Genomic DNA, 23,456 nt, shown 5'->3' with positions numbered 1-23,456 from the left:
GTTTCAAGGAGGTAAAAAGAAAACCTAATTATGTTCAAGCTTTCCAGTCCACAGCACTGAACCAAGATATTCTTGATAGACTCAAAAATAATCTTTCTACATGAATTAGAATGCTCACAGGACTCTCCTCATTCTCTCACCAGCAACAGGAAGTGCTGCAATTTGGTAAAACAAAATCAGCACCAAGAAGTTTTAAATACTTGTACTGAACACACAACCACAAAGCTGTTTAATACAGAAGTGCCAATATCAGAAAATATAAAAGTGTTTAATATCAGAAGTGCCAAATCTGCCTGTCAATCTACAGCCTTGGAACATTTCAATACACAGAATATTTTTCTCATCTCCTATTCTGATCAGAGTAATGAAACGTTTGTGGCCTAATTTATACATTTTTTCCAATGAAAGTTTTCATTTTGAAGACCTGAAGTTAAATTCTTTTCATCTTTGGACCACGAATTTCATGTTTGTTTCCTCAAAAGACAAACTCCAGAGTCTCTGTTGTTTTGCTGGTTGTCTCTACAACTACTGCTACAAATACCAGGAAAGAAATTCTTGTGTATAAATAGCAACATTCATGTTGAATTGCTTTGAATAGTTAATGCATAAACAAAGCCATAAAGTCTAAAAAAGAATCTCCCTCCACCCCAAGCCCTTGTTTTTAATGGTAATCAGAATTCCAATGGATTTGTACCATCACTGGGCAGCCTAAAGAAGTTTTCGGAGAGTTCTGAAGGTGACACAGTGAGTGCTGAGAGATCTGTGCCTGAGACTCAAATCACACATCCAGCGTTGGAAAAGGCCACCAATGTCACAGACAGATTTTATGAGAAATCCTTTTGCTAGGATTTTTCTCCTGACAAGCTGAGAGGCCTCAGAAATGAAATGTAAACAATGATTATCTGCTGCTGTGGAATGCAACAGGTGCATCTTTGATTGGTCTCATGTGGTTGCTTTAAATTAATGACCAATCACAGTCCAACTGTCTTGGACTCTGATCAGTCACAAGATTTTATTATCATTCCTTTTTATTCCCTGCTAGCCTTCTGATGAAATCCTTTCTTCTATTCTTTTAGTATCGTTTTAATGGATCATTTTCTTTTAATATATCATAAAAAAATAAATCATAGAGTCAAGATTCTCGTCTCTTCCCATATCAGGATTGCCTGCAAACTTCCACACGGAGCCAAGACTCTCATCTCTTCTTGTTGTCATTTATTGCAAAGGTTCCATATTGTTGTCTCCTTAATGCAAGAGTTTCATAGCTCCTGGATGTTTCTCCTAGGCAGCTCCTCCAAGCACTGACTCTTTCTTCTTCTCACAGCACCCAACTGACTCCAGTTCCCCCTCAACCAACCAATCCACTCTTTTGTAACACTCTTCTTCTTTCTGACTACAGCTGTGACCTATTAAAGTCAGGCCTGCTCCTAATATTTAATAATTAGCCCAGCTGTAACTCCTTAGGGGTAAGATACCTTTATTTTCTTATATTCTATCCCCCTACATCCTCTCTCATCCTGGGACCCCTGAGAACACCACCACACCACCAAGGCCATCGAGCCCAACCTGTGGCTTATCCCCAGCACTGAGTGCCACATCCAGGAGCTCCTTGGACACCCCAAGGGTGGGGACTCCACTAAAACACCCAACCCTCAAAGCCATTTACCTGCTCTGTCAGCTTTCAGCGTGTCCCACACGTTGCAGTTGAAGTCATCATACCCAGCTAGGAGCAGGCGGCCACTCTTGGAAAATGCTACAGAGGTGATGCCACAGATGATGTTGTCATGGGAATAAACCATCAGCTCCTGGTCAGCCCGCAGGTCGAAGAGCCGGCACGTGGCATCGTCCGAGCCCGTGGCAAAGGCGTTGCCGTTGGGGAAGAACTTCATGGGGGAGAAGAAAAACACAGATTTAATAAAATAAAAAAGTAAAAATTTAATAAAATAAAAAAATAAAAAGCCTGTGGCAAAGGCGTTGCCGTTGGGGAAGAACTTCATGGGAGAGAATAAAAACACAAATGGTTTCAGATTTAATCCCTATGCATCACACAAACACAGCAAAGAGGCTGCACTGTCACAGTCATGTTTTCTGAAAAATCCAGGATTCTTCTCCTGGGAAGCTGAGAAGCCTCAGAGAAAAAGGAAAATTATTATCTCATTTACTTCTCCTGTGTTTTGCTGCTTTGGAATGTGTTTGGAGATGTTTATCCACCAGGTGATTGTTTCATTGGTTTCATGTGAATTGGTTTGACTTAATGACCAATCACGGACCAGCGAGGGCGTTGCCATTGGGGAAGAACTTCATGGGGGAGAATAAAAACACAGATTTAATCCCTCTGCATCACACAAACACAGCAAACCAGAGGTTGCACTGTCACACTTGTATTTTCTGAAAAATCCCTTTGCCCAGGATTCTTCTCCTGGGAAGCTGAGATGTAGTATAATATAATATAGAATAATATAGTATAATAAAGTAATTAATTAGCCTCTTGATATCATCATTCCTCCCAGAAGCACCAAGTGTGTGTCTGTGTGTGGGTCAGGACTGTGGGCTGACAGTCACCAGATTCTGGGCAGTTGAGTGCTTGGCAGTTTCAGTTCAGATGTAGTGTAATATGGAATAATATCGCATAATAAAGTAATTAATTAGCCTTCTGACATCCATGGAGTCCTCCTCATCATTCCTCCCAGACTTTGGGCACAAATCTCCCTGATAATGCTGAAGAGAAACAGCAAATGCCCAAGGAGCAGGTACATACACAGATGGCGTTGATGTCGGACTCGTGGCCGGTGAAGGTTTGCCGGCACATTCCTTCTCTGACATCCCACAGCTTGGCAGAGGCATCGCAGGCACCAGAAACAAAACACCGGGCATCGGGGGCAAGGGACAGGCTCATCACATCTCCAGTGTGCCCAGTAAATGTGGTTGTCTGCTGACCAGTTTCTATGTCCCAGAGAGCACTGGAAAGAATCATTAAAGAGGAAAAAATCAACACGCCTGTGCTCCTTCGTGAGGTTTTTTATCACTGCTGAGGTAAAACTCCCAAGTATTAATAACACTGATCCTGATAATGGAAAGAAACATTTTGGCTGAATTATTTGGCTGTTGTAGATTGATTATATAAAAATGAATTGTGCAAAAATGAATTGTGCAAAAATCAACATGTCTGTGCTACTTCGTGAGGTTTTTTACTATTGCTGAGGTAAAACTCCCAAGTATTAACAACATTGATCCTCATAATGGATATAAATATTTCTGGTTGAATTATTTGGCTGTTGCAGATTAATTGTGCAAAAATCAACACATCTGTGCTCCTTCATGAGGTCTTTTTATCACTGCTGAGGTCAAACTCCAGGTATTAATAACACCGATCCTGACAATAGAAATAAGTATTTTTGGTTTGGCTGTTGCAGATTAATTGTGTGTAGAAGACCTTAAAGCTATCCTCAATTTTAAAACACTGGGGGTTTTTAAATTGAAAAACAGTGGGGAAAACTGGTGACTGGCACTGAGGGCTGTTCATCCCAAAGTTCTCTGCCATGGCTGTTATCCAGTACTACCACAGCTTCAATTAAAGCAGCAGTGGTAAGGCTACAGCAAAAGCTGAGCCAGCATTTCTCATTTTATAAACTCACAGAGGATGAGTAACTTTGTGAATTATGTCTGATCTTAAAGTTGCAAGTCAGCCATTCACTACAACAGTGATAATTAAGAGTATGAAAGGATGAAAGAACACTATCACCTCCTTAAGAAGAAGCCTAAACACTTTAGGAAGTTGGGATTTTTAATTTCTGTAATTTCTCAGCAAACCAGAGCCATCAGCAGCAGGTTCAAACCAGGTAAACAAGATGTGCCTGTATTCGATAAAGTCCTTTGATGAACTGAGGTGATGTCAAGGACAGCTGCAGAATTACTACAGAACTCCTGAAGCAGCTGTGTTCTCTTACAAAGAGCATCATTTCTACAAACCCTCTCATTTTGTTAGAGTTTTTTGGGTTCTCTAAACACCAACACATATTCAGAAACATTTTTGGTTCTAATCCCATATATATTCCACAGCTACTCAGAATCAGGCATTCAGAGATTCTGGCATTGTATAGGACAGGTGTTTATTAGACAATCTCTGCTCTAAGTGCTGCAGCTTGAGAGAACTGCAATGCTTTTAAGGAATAGATATAATAGAAAAATCTATGAAAAAAAGATGGAGGCCTTTTTTAGTTCAGAAGCCAGCATTTATGAAGATATACACCTACATTCTCCTCAAAAAACCCAGCTATTGTCACTGGAGAAAATTTTCTAGGAGGTCTTCTGAATAACAACGTTAACTACATTCTGTATTAGAAATATCCAAACATGACTGTTTAAGTAATAAATACTGAATACAAAAGGAGTTTTGAGGAAAATCATTAGTCTAATACAGTTATTTCTGAAAGCCAAATAGTTACAGGAAGAAAAAAATTCCCAGAACATCTTAGCACAGAATTAGGTCGGCCTCTTCAGAACATGGGCACAAGGAAACAGCCAAAGCTCACAGGGTTGAAATTACCAGCAAAAAGTGACATAGGAGCAGTATCACCAGAGTGTTGGGGGTGATGATGAAGTTTATGAAGGCCAAAGTTTCCTTCAGGCACAGAAAATGGGTGAGAAAAGCCCTTCCTGACAGTGCTGTCCCCATGTCCCAGCTTACCAAGTGGTGTCGCCAGAGCTGGTGACGATCTGATTATCATCCAGGAAACGACAGCAGGACAAGTAGCCTGGAAACAGAATAGAGGCGCACAAATAAGGCCAGAGATTACCCTCCAAAGGCAAATTGGTTTGCTAATAAGCTGCTTCCTCCTCCCTGAAGCTGCAGCAAAACACACTGAAAACCTAAAATGCAACAGATGATTTTTGTATGGTAATCTGCAATATTTTTGTGGTTTGGTTCTTTAGAGACCACCCCAACCCAACCAGAGGAAGGGGAACAAAATGTGGAATTCCACGGTGGAACCCACTGGCCAAGCTGGGCAGGATCCCAGTGAGCCTGCACTGCACACACCCAACTTTCCAAGAAAATCATCTCAGTCTCACTGCATCCAGCAGCAACAAATGCTGATGACCTCAACTGTATCAAACCATTGAGAAAAATAAACTGCATTCCTGGTCAGTACACAGACCTGAGCATGGACATTGGATGTTGCCCAAGAGCAGCATCAAAGAAGTTCATCTGGATGCTCTGAAGCATCTTTTTTCCTGAAATCCCATCTGCCAAACCATCAGTGGAAGCACTCTGATTACAGAATCAGCCTGCCTGCCAACCACCTCCATTTCACAAAGCACAGAATTCAAACTACAGCAGAAAATATGAAAACCTGCAAACATCAACTTCCAGCTAGAAGTTTTTGTTCAATTTTACAGCTGAAAAACTGTTTAAAAACATTTAAAACCAAGCAATCTGCAGCTAAGCTCCTGCCTGAGAAAAGAAGTAGATTGTTATTAGGAAATGATATTTAAAGGATTTTTTTTTTTCATTTTCACTGTGCTGAGGTAACTCTGAGCAGCAGCACCCACCTGTGTGCCCAGCGAGCTCACGGCTGACACGGACATTCCCTTCACGAGTTTTCAAGTTATAAATGGAGCAGATGTTGTCAAGCCCACCACAAGCCACGTAATTGCCAGAGGGAGCATATGCACAAGTCATGACCCAGGAGGAGCGCAGGGGGATCGCATGCACCTGGAACACAGACAGGTGAGCACTTCAGCTGCAGAAATTGCATTCAAAAGGAAGTTTTTCACCTGTCTCTCAAGACAGGCATCATGTTTTTGGCAGAGAAGCAAGAATAAAACAGCTGTTTGAGTGTTGAACTATTCTGAGGGTAACTTGCATATGGGGCTCGTCAGAACAAGCAGTGACGTAATAAAACCTCAGATTTGCTTTTCCTGAATCCAGTTCCATCAGCAATTTTGGTCCAAAGTGAATGATTTCATTTCAGTGCTCTGATTACTATTGGTTTATTATAGGTTCAGGAAAATATTGACTTCCAAGCACAGTCAGCAAAACTGCCAATTCCAGGCTTAGATGCTGTGAATGAACAAGTAAGGAAATCGCTGCTTCCACTGCCACTTAAATCCTTCTTTGGAAACCCACTGCAAGCAATCAAGCTTCACATTTAAATAACTACCCCATGTTTCCTTGTCATTCTCTGCTCAAAGAACTTTTTTTAGATAATTATAGAAGCTAAACCTGTTCTGTCTTGTTAACTCATTGTGTTCATCCCTTGAATTTGTTCATACAATCTTTGGGAAGGGCTGGTGCCCTTAGACATATGGTGATAATTCACGCAATATTAACAATGTGCCTGAATTTCTTAAGGAAAAATTTCATTAGAAGCAGAGGAACAGCCAGGAATCAGTGGTCCTGCAGCAAAGAGCAGTTAAAAAAACCTCAAACCTGTCCTAAAACCACAACCAGTTCATTTTTTTGAAGTCTTCTACCAAAAAGTCTAGAATATTCCAATAGTCTCTACTATGTGGAATATTCACTTTGAGCCATTTTATTTTATCATGAGGCAAAGATCAAATTGACGACAACACTGTTACATCCAGTGTGTTCTGGAACTGCCAAAAGAATACTGCATGGATTAATTAGCATTGATTTAAGAACTGAAGATATCAATGCAGAAATCATGGATGCAGTGATGATTCCACCATCCTACAGCAGTCACAGTAATTTAGATGACATTTACCTGCAGGCTGGGGTCAAAGGATGAGGATGAAGGTAAAAATGAGAGGGTTTAATTTTAATTTGCAAACCATATTATATTAACTTTTTAGTAAAGTGATGCCATTTGCTCCAATGCACTGGTAACATTGATTTTAATGCTATGAGGAGCTAAGTTAGGAAAACTTATTCAGAATAAAATCAGTTCCATGCACAAGACCCAAGCAGCTCTGTTAACTTAACCCCAAGGAGCTACAAGGGAATTGTTGCCAGCCCTGTAACAGTGGCCATGATCAGTAAACACCAATCACTGTCAAATGAAAGTAAAAGCAGTCCTGAACTGCCTCATGTGATTGCAGCCATGAAGTGATGACTCATTAGAACATGTCAGCTCTTCCAGGACTTCACTGCACAAATTCATCTGCCTATGCCAAAATCTCTGCCCCTTCTGGTGCAAGATGCTCATCACTGCCTGCTCTCTGGTAATCACTTTCCTGCAGTATCAAAACAAATCAAAATATTCTCTAGAAGGAAGCTTTTCCTTGTTCTCTGCCTGTGGAGCACATTTTCACACACTGAAGACACTGCTGTGTTCTTTACATACAACTTGATAGTTTTAGAGAATTCAAAATTTGGATTTAGAACTAGGAAATAAAGCCAAAATGATGATGGGCAACAGTTCCTCCTCATGCTTTCACAAGTGAATTACAGAGCAATGGATCAGCTGGCCTTACCTTGTTTGTAGTATAGCTGTCCCAAATTATAAGTTTGCCATCCTGGGAGGCACTAACTAGAAGCCTAGAGAGGAAACAGCAGGGAAACACAATCATTGTGGGCAGCCAAGGAACACCTTTGTGCTGAACATTGTAAAGAAAAGAGAACGAAAGCAGCTGGTACCAGTGGCACTTAGTTCTCTTTAAATTAATCAGTAGTTAACAGGGAAGTGGGAAAAAAAGACAACTGGTAATGGTATCTACTTTATTTTCACAGTTCCTCAGAATTCATGTGGTATCATTACTGTATTTTTCAGTAGACAAGGACTGGGATTTTGGCATCAAATGTAGGCTTGAATTACAAAAACATGGAGGAAAATTGTGGCATTCAGTGTTTCTGACTCCTCAGAATTATTAACTCCATGGGCACCCAGCTTTCCAGAGAGCATGAAGCCACGTGAGCCAGCTCTGTACCCACCTGGAATCAGTCCCCCAGTGCATTGCATAAATTTTGGCCAGGTGTCCCCGGAGTGTTCTCCTGGTGCGCATCTGGATTCTCCCCACGGGGTCGATATTGGCTGTGATCTGAAACAGGAAAAGGTCTCACACTCAGTTCCTCCCTTCACTGTCCTCAGCTAACATCTCACACACATTTCCCACAGCCCCACATTCTCAAAACTGATTTTTTTTCAACTGTTCATTCACAAGTTATGTCATTTTAAGTAGCATGTCTTTATTACACCACACAAGCAGCCTATTGCATTTATAAACACTCCCAGAAATTGTTTTGTTTAGGTCATATCTTCTTAAGACTTCTAGGATTTCAGACCTTTGAGCTGGGTTTTCTCCTCCTCCACAGATAAATGTGGCAGACATTGAAGAAGTTTAACCTCAGCAAGCCTTATGGTTCTGATTAGCAGGGTAACAACAGTACTGCTCCCAGCTCCAGGGCACAGCATTATTTTCCATTAAGCAGCAGAAATGTGCCCTGAGTCACTCCAAGAAATCTCTGCTCAAGGCCACTGCTCTCAGGAACTGGACAAACATGTACTTATTTCTGGAAGAAAACACCCAAAGGCAAAATAAAAAAAAAAAGCTACAGGAGGTAAAACCAGATTCACTTGCATTCACCTTTTTACACAGCATTTTCTTTTTGTAAAGGAAACACTTTCTTAATTCCTGTTCAACTCTGAAATTCTTACCTGAGCCAGGGTGGCATCTGCACATGCTTTCCTAGCATCCTGCAAGAGAAGGAAATGAGAGAAATTGGATGGAGTTCTGTACATTTCTTTCTCTGTTTTAGCAAGTTAATTAAGCCCCCTGAACCCGAGGTTCAGAGAACATTTCTGTCACCCAGAGAGGACCCATGCTAACAGCAGCATTACCATAATGCACTGCCTGCTGTCAACACACATTGTGCATTTTATTTTGAAATTTCATCTTCTTTTGGAAGAAACACAACCTGACTCTTACCACAAAGACAATCACTGCTTGTTAGAGGCTGTGCAGCCTCCAACCTCAGAGGTTTTTAAGAACTTACTGGACAAAGCTCTGACAAACTTTATCACTGACCTTATTTTTATCAGGTTTTTTAACTTTAGTTATGCCCTAGCTCATACAAACTTCAGTAAACATTCATTTTCATCAGCAATTTTATGCATTGCTTCTGTAACTATTTTTTCCTAAGCAATATAAAAGACAGAAAAAGTAATTTTCTAAAGCAGCCATATGTGCTTGCCCTTTCTTCATTAACTCTGACATTGGGGAAACATTTCAGGCATCATTTCTGTCTTGCTCAGGACACACTCATTTGTGCTGAGGCACAATACATACTCTGATTTGGTTTTTCAGCTGCTCGGCCTCCTGGCGTAACTGGTCAAGCTCGCTCATTTTCCTGTGCTAAAGGTGTGCTCCACTGCCACCTCTGAAACAACCAGAAATCTGAAAAACAGGCCACAAGCAGGACAATTAGGAGAAGGCAGAGTTTGAAATGACAAGTCCTTTCAACCACTTCAAACTTGGAAAAAAATAGCAAACTGATTTATAAACACAGGTGGAAATGTGTGTCTGAAATCTCCTCAGTGTAAGGATGTGCTTTGCTTCCATAGAATAGAATTTGGACTTATTTCTCTCCTCCAGGTCTCCTCCTTTTTCCCTTTTTTTCACGTTCTGATTCATTTTTGTATAAATTCAGGTTGTCCAAAACTGAGTAAGCAGGTAACACCAATTTTAGACATGGAAGTCAGAACTGCCCTGCAGCTCTTCAGACCAGAGTAAGGAATCCTCCCAGAAAAGAAAAAGGATTTACACTGACACAAGCACCTGCAAAATGCTCTAAGAACTGTCTGCAACATCACAGTTATGAAAAATTTTGTTCTGCTATGTGGAGAAAAGGAATCACTCACAAATGTTCAGGGTTTTATTTGGTAACTGCTAAAATGTCTGAGATCCCAGAGCAGACTGTAACATGAATGTGTTGTCAGAGTAAAATCTGGGATTTTTTGCTGGTTGAGGGCAGGAGTTTGAGAAACCACATCCATCAGACACTTCTCCCCTCTAAGCCTCTGTTTTCCCAGTATCCATAGGCACCAAATTACATATACATATTTTATATTGGAATATTCACTTTGGGCCATTTTATTTTATCATTAGGCAAAGATCAGATTGATCTTTGCAAGCCAGAGGCTCTAGGAAACATCACAACCACTGAAACCACCTCAGCTTTTGCCTTTAGAGCTGCTCAACTCTTGGGCTGTTCCCCAATATCACAATCATGTGGATATTTCCTATTAAATGTACAACTGATCTTGAAAGTCTCTGCTCCAGAAAGATACTGTTGGCATTTTCTCCAGCATTCCACATCTCCAACTCAGCTGTTCCTTAACTTTTTGTTTTAAAATCTCTGCAGCTTGATAGCAACGGAAGATGCTGAAGAAACATGCTGATGAATTTTATCTTTTACTGAAGAACAAGATTAATTGGTTCCAATTTCAAACACTACACAGAACACCTGGAGTTTATAAATTTACACAACTAATGTGTGATTTTAGAACATTTTATTAGCCAGAATTGACCCTTTACCATTAAATAAAGGAAATGCTTTGCTAGCAGCTTTACATATTATTCTGTTAAGATTTAATCAGCTTATTTATCTTTGCAAGCTTGTGGGGTTTGTTTTCCTCTTAAAGCCCTTCCCAAGGAGAAAGATGAGGATAACTTCCAAATTTTTATGCAGTCACAATAACAGAGAACATACTGTTAAGGTAAATTAGAGTAGTAGAACAAACATCACTGGTAAAAGAAGCTTCAAAATAGTTTAGACTTCAATATTCCCTAAATATTTCTATCCCCCATAACCAGACTTAGGCTGCAGCTCTCTCCATAGTAGTTATTCCAAACTGAAAACCTCTAGGAACAGATGCCAGATCTTGTCACAGCATCATTTACCATTTTTTCCTCTTCTCTGAAACCCACAGTATCTCAGAAAAGGATTTTTTGTTGGCTTCTCTCCCAAAACTCCACTCACACAACTTCAAGGCCCTTTCCCTTCATTGGAAACTGGGTCTGTTCCTCCTCTCTTCTGGTCCCAGGGTCATCTCTAAGCCCCTTGAGGATTGCTTGGTCAGCTCAGCCCAAAATCCAGCTAAGACAAAACCCATCCTGAGTGGTTCATTATCCTGCTTTTCTTTGGAATGCTCTTTTGTTTTCTCAAGATGTTTTGTTCATTCTGCATCTCAGACAAACACTCTGGGCTGGATATCTGTTAGAATTTTGAGCATGTCACACCTGGTGAAACATTACTGCACTGCCTCTGTCAGAAAGGAGTTAATTTAAGAGTAAACTGTGATTTTTCAGCTCTTTCAGCTTCTTCATTTCTAGTTCTGCCATTCTCTGAGTTAATATATAAAATCATTTCCTACTAAGCAAATACTGACCACTCCAGACAAAGAATTTAGAGATGCTATCATTCCTATTTCAGAGCAAGAAATTCCAAAACTTTGGTGTTCTGCCCAAGGTCACAGCAACTCACTGATGAGACTGCAGTAAAGACTCAGGACACCAAGAATTCCAGCTGCAGGTACAAGGAACTACAGTGAAGATTTTACATGCAGCTTTATTTAAAACTACAATAGGTGGAATAATCTCACGTCAGTCAGAGCAGATATGCTCTCCTTAAAATAGCACCCATTTATTTCTGCAGAATTTGTGCACTGTGAGAGAGAATTCTCTTGCATTTAAATGAAACAAAGCTGTGCATGGAACAGGGAGAGGCCTAAGGAGATGAACCCTTATCCTAGGAAGAAAGTCACATTAAGAAAGTTCATTTTCCCATCCTGTATCCATCTAAATCCCCACCTTGAAGACAGATCCACTTTAAGAATTCCAACTTAGCCCCTGTGCATCCCAAGCAACAGCAAACTGATCTGCCTTTCTGTCAGCATCCATAGGAATTGTTTAAAGCACATTTCCACGTTCTCTTTGTAGTCTTTGTTGTTTCAACATCAACAGGAAGTGCTAATTCCTGCCAACAGGACTGAACTCACTCAGGAAATGACAACCCCACAGCAGCCAAGGGCTTTAAAATACAGGAGTTCTCTGAAGCAAACTGTAAAATTTATGGGACAAACAGCAAACCAGCTTGGCTGTTCCACTATTTCTTTTATACTGAGTTTTAGACAATTGAATTTATGGTAGAAATATGAGATCTGTGGGAGGAAAAAAGAGTTCCAGCCTCCCGTGTCCTTTTTAGCTATACTGTAAATCAGAGCTTACTACCATTGTATTTTAAAAAGTATCTTTAAAAGACTGAGGAGATCAGGTGAAGTCAGAAGAATGTATGGGGAAAATTGCTTTTATCTATTCTCACTCTTGATAGATGGGAAATTTTATACAGATTTATTTATATTACAGACATGGGTTATATATTGAACAGCCTCTGCTCACCACAAACAAACACAATTGAGTATCATGAAATAGAATTTTATTTCTTGGCATGTTCTAAAGGCATTTAACCCTTTTTTATAAGAAGGCTTCTAGAAGAATCTGCAAGCTTGATGTGGATGGTGATCCTATTTCTGGAATTTTCAAAGAAGTTACTGCATTTCCAAATTAAGGAAAAAAGTCACTCCTCAAGTTCCACACTCCTTTTCCCCAAATTCCCCCAGAGCTGTGCAGAAACAGGTAGGAGCCAAACTCCTGCTTACCTCACTTTGTCTGGCCTATGGCAGTGTGTCCCTGCAGGCAGCTCCTCAGGAATAAAATTCACTTTCTTCAACCCCCTCAAGACCTTCCCAGGGGCTGAAGTGCTTAAGTGTCTCTGGTCTAAGCTTATTTGCCCTAATCCTGTTGACCAGTGCACCTTGTGGGTAATTCTCCCCTTGCTGGGTAACAACCTGTGCACTTCAGGGCATTCCCTGCTCCCCCTCCTCCAGGTGACCCAAATCCCTCATTTCTGACAAGGTACCCATGCAAGAGCCACTTTGCTCCTCTGTTTCCCACACAGGAAAATCATCTGACTTTGCCTGATTTGTTACATTCCACATCCCAAAAACTTCACAATTCAGCTGTGTCAAAGGATTGATCACATCTCTTATGTCAGAACAGCTCAAGGTTTGCTTTTCTCTAACTCTAACATGAGCTGTATTCCTGTATAAAAGGAGACTTAGGTATGTCCAGTCAGTTGGTGTTCAACAGCTTTGCACTGAATCTTTCAACTGCAGGAAGCCTTACAGAGCTTCCATGTGCTTCCTGCAAATGGAGATACACTCAGCATCCCAGTGGACTAATTCTTATTTAAAGAGTAAGAATTATTCACTCCCTGCTCAGAGCACAGTGACAGAAAAGAACTCGAATCCACTCATTTCATTGTAACAACTCCAGTGTCCTTTCCATAGCTCTAAGTGTTAATCCAATTAAATCTAGTTACTAAAACCAAGGTATCATTAACACCCTTACATTTATTTGTAGCCTGATGCTTGAGAGCTGGATACAACTCACCCAAACACTGTTAAATATTATTCCTCTCTGAAATTCCTCTGCTGGTAACATTAATGAAGCAACGCTTACTAAAAATTTCTTTATTTAATTTTCTTACACCATTCCTATTAAAAAAAAAAAAAGATGGAGTCTTCCACCCTCTCTCTGTCCTGAGAATAATCTCTACAAATTAAAAGAAAAAAACCCACATTTGAAATCACAGCTATCATTAAGTCAAATATTTCACATTTCTATCCCTTGCTGGTCAAACTTTGCTTGCCACAAGGTATTTTTAGCACAGCCTAACACAATCCCACCAAGCCACTGTGGATGCAAAGTCTGGTAACACAGAGGGTTTCAAGCTAAATTATTCATTTTTTACTCAAGCACAGTAACTTTCTAAGGAGGTTTAGCAAATCCCTTTTCTGCCATGAACAGCCTGGCTGACATTTCTTCCCTCAACCTCTTTCCTGCCAATACCCATCAGTCCAACATGGATGAAAAGCAAAATATTTGCAAAATCAGAGCCCAAACTTAACAAGGAGCTGCCAGCATGGCCAGCAGACAGTCCCAGAGCAGGACATCTGATTAAATGAAGCTGTGCTAATCTAGCAGATACCACAAATCCTATTAGCAACATGCACAGCAGCTTGGACATTTTCACAATGACAAAGGAATTATCCACAACTCCCTGTTAGTTACAGTGAGCTGACGTCACTGCCTTTGAAAAGCTGAGGGTTCTTTTTGTTTTCAGGAGCAGAGATGGATTCCTTGTTTCTCTTTTATTCTGTGGGAAATGCAGTCAGGTCAGAATAGCTGGTGGAACGAATTTGAGGTGTTCTCTCTCTCATTTATATGAACTAAAATTGAAGATAAAATTCAGGGTCCCCTTGGATCCAGAGGGAGATATGGGCAGAGGAATAAAGCCTGCTGCCTGCCTTTTGAAAACCAGCAAATATCCAGTAATTGAAAATATCAGATTTAACTCTGCAAATACTTGCCCAATTAGCAAATGTTCCTCACAGACATTCAAGATAAAGTCTGGAAGGTAATGAAGATTTTACTGCTCCAAGAACAATAGTAATAATTACAATTACACAGAATATAAACTCTGAACTGTTAGGTTCTGTTTAAATAACAGACACATTGAAAAGAACGTTCTGACAAGAGCCACTTTGCTCAAAAGAAATTTGGCCTTCTTTTGTCAAACATGGTGGAGAAGTAATTTTTCATTCATGAGAGAATGACTATTCTCATCATTTTATTTATTACAGTTCCCTGCCCCACTGAGATGAAACAGTTTCATCTGTGGTCTCCCTCTGCTTTGCCAGTTCCCTCTCTGACAGAGGCAGGCACTAACATCTATTATTTAGCAGGTTTCCTGGCCATTTTAAAATCCTTCCTGTTGACACAAGAATACACATGCTAAAGGAGAAAACATGTACTTTAGGTTTGCACAGATGAACAGCCAAAAATCTGAATTAACCACTTTTTAAAAATAGGATGTTTCTCAGGGAGTAGGAAAAAAAATAATCTTTTTTCTCTACTTACATTTTCTCTCACTACAGTAGAAAGCCAACTTCTGCTGTCAAACATGTAAATTCTGGAAAAAAAAGACACCAAAACCACAATTAATGTAATCACCACAAGAGCGCACAGATTTCTCAACAAATCTAACAGAAATTAAACTATCAAAGTGCAGATATTTCTGTGAGCTAACTTGAGCAGCTGGCCTGCCTTCATGAAGGAAATGGGCACAGTTTTATTTACTGTAACACAACCAAAAGATGAGTTTGCGTCAAGAAGCTCATTTTGACCTTCTTTCCCCAAAAAACTCTTGCAATCCTGAGATCATTTTCCTGCCCTAGTAACAGAGAAGTCCATGCTGCTAGAGAATTTAGGATTAGAAGAAAATACAGTATCAGTCACACAATTTTCACTGCACTACAAAGGTGCCCCCTCCCCAAACCAGCATTTTTAACACACAGGAATTATTTCTGCTCAATCCTGCCCATGAGCTCCATTTGCCTTCTAAGCACAGTTAAATATCATGATATCTATTTTATCAGAAGAAGTTACATAAACCTCCTACTAATGAGCTCAAGTGAGAGCACACCGCTCTCTGCAAGAGTTACAACTTTAAATCACTAATGGTATCAGAAAGTACAGAAAGAATTGACACATTCAGGAACTCACACACACAGACTTTGGACTGCACTGCTTTAACAAACTGGCTTTGCAGTAAGGGGAAAATGTAAGAAATTTTCGAAGAGTTTTTTCTCCAGGCAGCACAAAGCAATATTTGAGTTCACCCCAAGATGTGAAACACTCACAAGCACTTCTGCATCCCAACCACCTGGATCTGGCTCTGTCACACACCAAGACAAGGGCTGGGGGTGATGCCAGGGGACCCCTCAGTGTTCAAAGCTGCTGCATGAGGACAACTGAGATGATTCTGAGCACAAAGCAAGAAGGTACTGAAGCAAAATGACCTTAAATCAGAAAGCCAGCCTAAAATTCCACACACTTCCAACTGAAATCTCCCATAAAACGCATGTTTCTGATTTTACAGTTCATTACAAGCTGGAGAATTTACAAACCACTCCAGTGTCTGGTATGGAGGTTAAGCTACTTAGGATATGGATCATCCTCACCCAAGCTCATTTATAGATAAACATTTTAATGCTGTGATTATGAAACCATCACAGAGTAAGCAGTTTTCTTTGTTACTGCCAGAACAACACACTTTGGGACATAAACAGTAACTCACACTTAGAGGCCAAACTCCACTCCCCAGACACAAAACCACGACATGACCATTTTAAATTCTGAAAATGGAGCAACTCCAGTCAACTTCCAGAAGTCCTGACAGGAAAAAATTTGCCCCCACCACAGAGATAATGAAATCTAATGAAATTCTGAAAGAATTACCTGAAATGTAAACAAGTAAATTTATGCTGGTGCACTAAGAGCACACAGAATACACAACAGCAAAGGGCAAAGCACACACCATTACTGTCCTGTGCTGCACCCTCATTAATGCAGGAGAGGTGCTGCAGATTTTATATGCCTTCTGCAAAAAACAAAAACAAAACAAAACAAAAAAGCCACTTTAACCAGCCTGAAAGAAGAGGAAGGAAGCATAACAACAAACTTTTCCACAAAAGTTGAGTTTATTTTTCAAAGGGTTAAGGTTTCTACTTGATGCTCGCAGAACGCAGTCCTGGCAACGGAGATATTTTCAATTCTACCTTAAACATGGAGCTCATTTAAGGACAAAAGCAGACGAGCTACTCATGAAAAAAGATCTGCATTGCCACAAGCTTCCATTTTTAGCTAAAATGTAGCCTGGTAAAAGCAACATGAGAATTACAGGCCAGTTCATTCCCTGCACCGCAGCAGTGGCTCAGTAAAGAGTTCTTGTGAGGAGCTGCACACGCTGCCCTGCTGGCCCTGCCGAGCCCAGAGCTGCAGATCCTTGACACCAAAAACTGGGGTTTCAAAAACACCAGAGAACAAGAAGTCCCACAGAACACTGGGAGCACGGTTCAAGTGGTTAAACCATCACACCAAAGCAGCTGGAGGAGAGCCAGCCCCACACAGGGCTGGTGTTCCCAGTGCTCCCACATGGCCACAGCCTCCTGCTGCAAGGGAACAACCAGCACAGCCATTCGGCCTGAAAAAGAGTCCCACAAGTCAAAAACTTCTTCATTTCTGGGTAAAGCTTCCCTCACTGACTGCTGCTAGCCCAACATCCTTTTTTCTTTACAGATACTGAAGCAGCTCCTCTGAGCTGACAACCCAGCCTAAAATTTCAGAGAATTCACAGAATCCCCAGGTTGGAAGAGACCTTCAAGATCACTGAGTCCAACCCAGCTCCAACACCTCAACTAAATCCTGGCACCCAGTGCCACATCCAGGCTTTGTTAAACACACCCAGGGATGGGGACTCCAGCACCTCCCTGGGCAGCCATGCCAGAACTTTATCACCTTTCTGTAAAAAACTTCATCACCTTTCTGTAAAAAACTTCTTCCTAATATCCAAGCTGTATTTCCCTTGGTGCAGCTTAAGGCTGTGTCCTCTGGTTCTGTCATTTCCTGGAGAAAGAGCCCAAGCCCACCTGAGCACAGGCACCTTTCAGGAGCTGTAAGATTGATAAGGTCACCCCCGAGTCTCTTTTTCTCAGGACAAACAATCCCAGCTCCCTCAGTTGTTCCTCACAGGGTTTGTGTTCCAAGCCCCTCACCAAACCTAGTTCATCTCAACTCCAGGTACAAGTCTACATACGAAGAAGATTTCTGCAGAAGACATCAACTTTTTTCATGAGGCTGGGGAAACCAAGGAAGAAGAAGAAGAAAAAGGACTTGGAAGAGTATGGAAAGCATTTTGAAATGTTTTAACATCACAGGAAATCTGAATAACCCTCCAAAATGGAGCAACTTCCTAAGCAGATTAAACACACTCACTGTACCCTCTCCAGAGCCATTAACCAGATAAACACGTTTTTCTCTTGACCTATGGATTCAATGAGAGACTTAAAACCCAAATATTCTGGATGTAATTCCAACCTTCTCAAGACTGCTTTCCACACACATTGACTCGATGCCAAGGCTAAATGTCTGAACTGCTGCAAAGGCATCCTTGTGTTTAAAACACACCAGCAATTCATGCACAGTGATGTGGGGCCAGGCATCAGGGAAGAGTCTGAGGATCTGGCTCAAACCCTGGGATGGGGTTTGCCCAGCACTCCCAGCAGTTGTCCCTGCTGTAGGAAGGTGGAGAAGCTGAGACTTGTGTTCAGTGGGGGATGCAATCAATGTATCCACAGGTATCTGAGGCTTTATCAACACAGCTTAACACGGATCTCAACCAACACCAGTAAAAACTGATTTTCATGACCATTACACCACGTGAATCTTAAAAATGTCTTGCAGAACACATCCTCCTGCAAGAGTGGCACATAGGGTTGCTTTAATCAAGGCACTCAAACAAGAACAACTGTACTGGAGGGGAAGAGAAAACAAAAAAAACCCTCAAACTATCCAAAACCCAACTAGCAAACCTCAGTATCACTATTAAGATAAAGCAGCAATTTGAAGTGAAGTTGCTCTGCTGCTCTGCACCCCTGAGCCAGCAGGGATGGCAGGATGGAGCCAGGCAGTTGCTAATTTAGGCTGCTCTTGCACAGGTACCCAGCACCATCAGCACTGCAATATATCACCTACGAGGCAGAGATAATGGCTGTGAAACAGCAACTGCAAGTTCGTTTATTAAAATCATTTCTTACAGTCTACATGGCTGATTATTATCACAGAACAGCAGCTAGATGCCCAAGAGATTACAGCACCTTGCCAAAGCATTGCCAGCATCGTGAAATTCCAATGTGCCACCAGGCAGCAGTAATTAAGTCTCAAATTTCAACTTTCAAGATTGTTCTGGATGCAAAAAAACTCCCCAAAAATTCCCATCTTCAGTTTAATGACTAACTAAAACCATTAAGTGCTCTAGCAGGCAGCTGGAAGCTCAAAGGATGTTTCAGGATGTGCATGTGCCCCTCCAAGAGTTACTTAATTCCAGCTCAGAATTTCCTTGGGGAGCGCAGAGCTGGAGTCCAGAAATCCAAATCTTTGCTGTCCCCTCCTCCAAGAGCAGCTTTGAAGTCCAACCTAGAGACATATAAATTAATAATTCCAAATTCATAAATCTAAATACGCTGGAGCAAAAGGATCCAACTCCTCCTTTATTTTGAAGTCTCCTTTCTGGGAACCACCTGCCACGTCTGTAATTTCCCAGCACACCAACTTTGAAAAGCAAGCAGCACCTTCCTAAAACAGGTTTGCCAAAGAGCTCACCCTGCTAGGGACAACAGGAGATTGTACAACTCCTTCGAAAACTTCCTGAAAGCACTTGTGTCGTGCAAGGCCAGCACAGCTGAATGTTTCTGTGGGAGGTATTGGCTGCTTCCAGAGCTGAAGAATTGCCAAGTTCCCAGCTGAAGCAGTTGCTGTGCTCAGTAGACATTTTTCCATATATTAGTGGGAAGTACACACAAAACAAGCATCAGGTCGATCAGTGTTAATGCTCATCTTGCAGCAGCCACGCTGGCTGGCTGGAGTGCTCACAAATTTCCATTTTCAATGTAGTGTGTGACTAAAATGATAATTACACAAGCTAAAAATAGCTGCAGCTCAACAACCTGATTTCATCAGTGCTTCACTATTACCTATAGCTCAATAGGGAATGACAGGTTCCATTTCTGGAGTCACTGATGCTGAGAGTTTCAGAGTTTTTGTGTGTTTTGTTTCAAGTAGAAAAAGTCCAGAAATGTTTTCTTCCTGAAGAAACTTGTGCACTTTTTCTGCTCAGCTCGATGGATCTAAGATCACATTAGGAATAAAAAAATTCTCCTTGTTGCACAGAACACAGGAAAATTGTTGGCTAAAGAATTAAGGTCAGTTCTAGGGTCCTGGCAAAGTTCTGGCCACGTTCCTTCATCCTGTAACCTCACTGACACAGACCAGCACATACAGCAGGAAAAACCAGGCAGAACAGACGTACATGGAACAGCCTCCAATGCACCAAACTGCCTTCAGTGAGGCACTGAGGCAATTCACTGCCTCAATTTGGCACTTCAGAATCCAAACCCCCACAAAAATAACAAAAACCCAGAACAAATCCATACACCATAAATAGTGCTGCTATTCAGAAAAAAAAAGAAAGAAAAAATAAAATTTTGCTTTTATTTCCGAAAATTAAAAGAAACAAAATATTAACAAATCTGGAAACCTTGAAAGACCTTGCAAAACCCAAATTCAGCAAGGCACTTTCACATTCCAAGTCCCAAACTGCAACCACTGTCTCAGAGGAACGGGGCATTTTTGTCTCCTCCAAAACTGCTACAGAATATGAATAATTTACCATAAAAGTTAAACTTCAGTGTTCAAATTCCCCAATATGCCAGAGGTTGTCACCACCCAGTAACAAAACACAACACCTCCTGAAAGGCACCAAAATGCTAATCATGCATAATCCATCAGCTCTTCTTGCAAGGCTCCATTTTCCATGGAGCCTCCCTCCCTCTTCTGAACAAGTACTTGAAAATCAACCTTTTGGATAGTTTAGCACTTCCTCAAAATAGCAGCCTGCCAAGCAGACAACAATGCTAAGATCATGGCAGGACACATGAGTGCAATAACAGCTCTGATGTGCTCAGTGTCTCCTCCTGCCACCACCACTGCACAAACTCCAGCTGTCTTCATGGCAGACACAATCCCATGCTGCCAAAATACTCACATTTCCTGATGCTAATCCCATGACCTACATTTAAAAAAAGAATCATACTGATGTAATATTTAAGCATAAAAATCTGGACTCTAACAGGTCACTTCATTAATCCTTTCTAAATGCATCTGGAAGCCATGTGCGTTATTAAAAAAATCATTTTAATATTCTAGGTATAGCAGGGAATTTCTGTAAAAAACTAAAAGAATGATATTACAAGTTTAACAGATGCCTAGAGCCAAATGCTTAAAATAGCACTTTTTAAAAAGAAGGGTCTTAAGAGATCTTTGAAGTAATGCACTAATATTAATAACCCTTGGTACTTTAGTGACCCAAGCCCAAACATTTTCTAACTACATCTTTTCTCTCAAAGAAATTCCCATTTAAGAGCATTTCTACACTTCCTGATAAGAAGCAGGCATGGAAAGTTAACTTATTTTAAGAGCAAAAATTACGGGTATTTAGTGTAAGTTTGCAACAAAGTTGTATTTATTAAATCACAATAAGCCAATATTCTAGATTTGATTCCAATTTATCTCTACGCAGTTAGTCCTTCTGAAGAGCAACACATCTACAGAAAACCTCATCAATTTTATCCAACCAGTCAGTGATGTTTTTACCGTCTTCTTTCCTGATCATACAATTTAAAAAGAATGTAAAAACCCCAAAACCAGAATAAAAACTTTAAATCTGCTTATGCATCAATTTCTAGCTACATTTATCAAAAAAACGTCACTGAAAATTGTCACTTCCTAAAGTATCCCCTTACCCAAACCCAAGCAATTTTGCTGCCACACAGTACCAGACATCTCCCTTCAGACTGACAAACAAAACACATGCAGCACTGAAGGAGAATAAATTACTATTAATTAACCAACAGAGAAATGACTAAGCATTTATTACTAGATGCTTCTATCTGCAGAGCCTTACAGTAACTGAACAGTTGTTTCTTACTTCAGCTGTCATTTTTCATTGCTTCCTTCAGCTCTTTTATCATGAACCTCCACTTTTTACTGCTATTTTCACTTCATTTGCAAAGCCACCAGAATCTGTGTTTACCTAAGCAGGGCAGAGCACACGCACCACAGGAATATTGCAGTCTTGCTTTAATAATTAATAACTAAAGTAAGACTGCAATATTCCTGTGGTATTACCAAGTAAGGCCACGGGATCAGGATATTATCTTTTGATATAATGGGTGATCTCTCATGTCTATCAGCTGAATCTATAGGTTTGGGGTAGGTCACAATCCAAGTTATACAGAGAACATTTTCTCCTAGAAGCCAGAAATGGAAGCACACAGCTGGAGAAGCTCAGTGTCCCAGGGTGACAGAATCACAACACAGCAAATGAAAACACTTTACATGCCTAAATTCATATAGTTGTTTCTTTTTAATGGAAGTCAACACTAAAACCATGCTTATTCAGGTATCAAACCAAGTTTTTAATCCACACTTTAAGAACATGCTTATAGTAAATTGCAATCCTATTAAGAAATGTAATTCTCGAGAATTCCAATTAAGTATCCAAATATTGTCTTTTAAAAGTCACTTCTGGGTAAGCCAATTTTCAAGTAGTCTTCAGTTCATTTTCAGTGATTTAAAAATGCTCAGAAGTCCTCACAAAGATTGATGGATTTCTCTAGCAGGATGATGTTCTGCTCAATTCTCCCCAGATATTTCCCAGGAGGTGCTGAGGAGAGCCCAGCGTTCTCACAGTGCACTGAATTCCCAGGCAAATAATAATAAATGAATGGGGAGATGCAGAACCTGGCAGAGGCACCTCCTGTTACCAAAATCCTGAAGATTACAATGAAATCCATCAAGTGGATCAGCTGCCCTGTCAGGGATTAAAGTGTAAGAGAACAAGTGGGTTCCAAAAGCCTGGATGGGATTTCTCTCAGCTCTGCTTGCCAACACATCTGTCTTGGAATGATTTTCACCTTGTTAAAAATCATGTGCTGGTTCAGATATTACCATCACAGTGACATCAGCAGGTACATTAAGATCTTCACTACAATATTTATTACATTAGAGGAGGAAATGGGTTATGTGATCACTTATTTACAACACCAAAAAAAAAAACCCAGAAACAAATATTGTGGAATAGACATGAAAAATACTAACACAAAAAATAAACCAGTAAGACTCTATGCCTGCATAAGCACAGGAAATCAGCAGAAATCCCCATTATTGTATTTTGTATTTCCATACATTTTAGCTCTGCTATTTTATCAACAGGAGCTGAATCATCCATTTTGTTCTACATATGCCAGCTAATAAAGAGTTAACTGAGTCAAAGGAGAATCAACTGCTTCCTGTCTACACCCTTTTAAAAAACACAACCAATTTCCAGAAAGCCCCACTTAGCTACCCTGCCTTTTACATCCTTACAAGTAAATCCATTTAAAAACAAGGATGAAGGGCCAATCAAGTTGACATATCTCTACTCTTGATCTGAGGCAGACATTTCCAGATCTAAGGTGATCTTTTACGGCCAGCTTTGCTTCTGAAAAGCATTTCCCTGATCTGCTGAGCAGCTCACATGCTGCCATGTCTCAGTGCACCAAGGCCCTCAGCACAATAACGAGGAACACTAATGAGAACCACATTGTGTTTCCAGGAGCAGCAAGACAGCCCATGTTCTACCAAACCTCAATTGTGCTTCTCCAAACGGATCAAGAGTTGCACCCAAAATGCTTTTTGCTGTCAGCATCAAATCCTGAGAGAGCACTTCAGCAACCAGGGATTCTTCCTCCTGCTCTGCCTTAGAAGCACTCAGAGAA

General features: G+C 40.6%; 1 protein-coding gene across 8 annotated transcripts in view; it reads right to left on the bottom strand.

Moving 5' to 3' along the window:
• GNB1 (G protein subunit beta 1) overlaps positions 1-23,456 on the bottom strand; it is a 36,904-nt gene that overhangs the window by 3,017 nt on the left and 10,431 nt on the right. For all 8 annotated transcript variants that reach the window (XM_030963609.1, XM_030963608.1, XM_030963605.1 and 5 more), the window contains exons 2-10: positions 14,941-14,992; positions 9,247-9,354; positions 8,616-8,654; positions 7,892-7,998; positions 7,435-7,498; positions 5,551-5,713; positions 4,688-4,754; positions 2,759-2,960; positions 1,667-1,883 (exon numbers count right to left, since the gene is read on the bottom strand). In XM_030963609.1, coding sequence (XP_030819469.1) covers positions 1,667-1,883; positions 2,759-2,960; positions 4,688-4,754; positions 5,551-5,713; positions 7,435-7,498; positions 7,892-7,998; positions 8,616-8,654; positions 9,247-9,303 — 916 coding nt within the window. In that variant the 5' untranslated portion in view covers positions 9,304-9,354; positions 14,941-14,992. The remainder of the gene's footprint in view (positions 1-1,666; positions 1,884-2,758; positions 2,961-4,687; positions 4,755-5,550; positions 5,714-7,434; positions 7,499-7,891; positions 7,999-8,615; positions 8,655-9,246; positions 9,355-14,940; positions 14,993-23,456) is intronic.

The sequence above is a fragment of the Camarhynchus parvulus genome, chromosome 21, assembly GCF_901933205.1.
Source record: "Camarhynchus parvulus chromosome 21, STF_HiC, whole genome shotgun sequence".
In the NCBI taxonomy this organism is placed as follows: Eukaryota; Metazoa; Chordata; class Aves; order Passeriformes; family Thraupidae; genus Camarhynchus; species Camarhynchus parvulus.
This window is presented reverse-complemented; position numbering and strand designations above follow the sequence as displayed.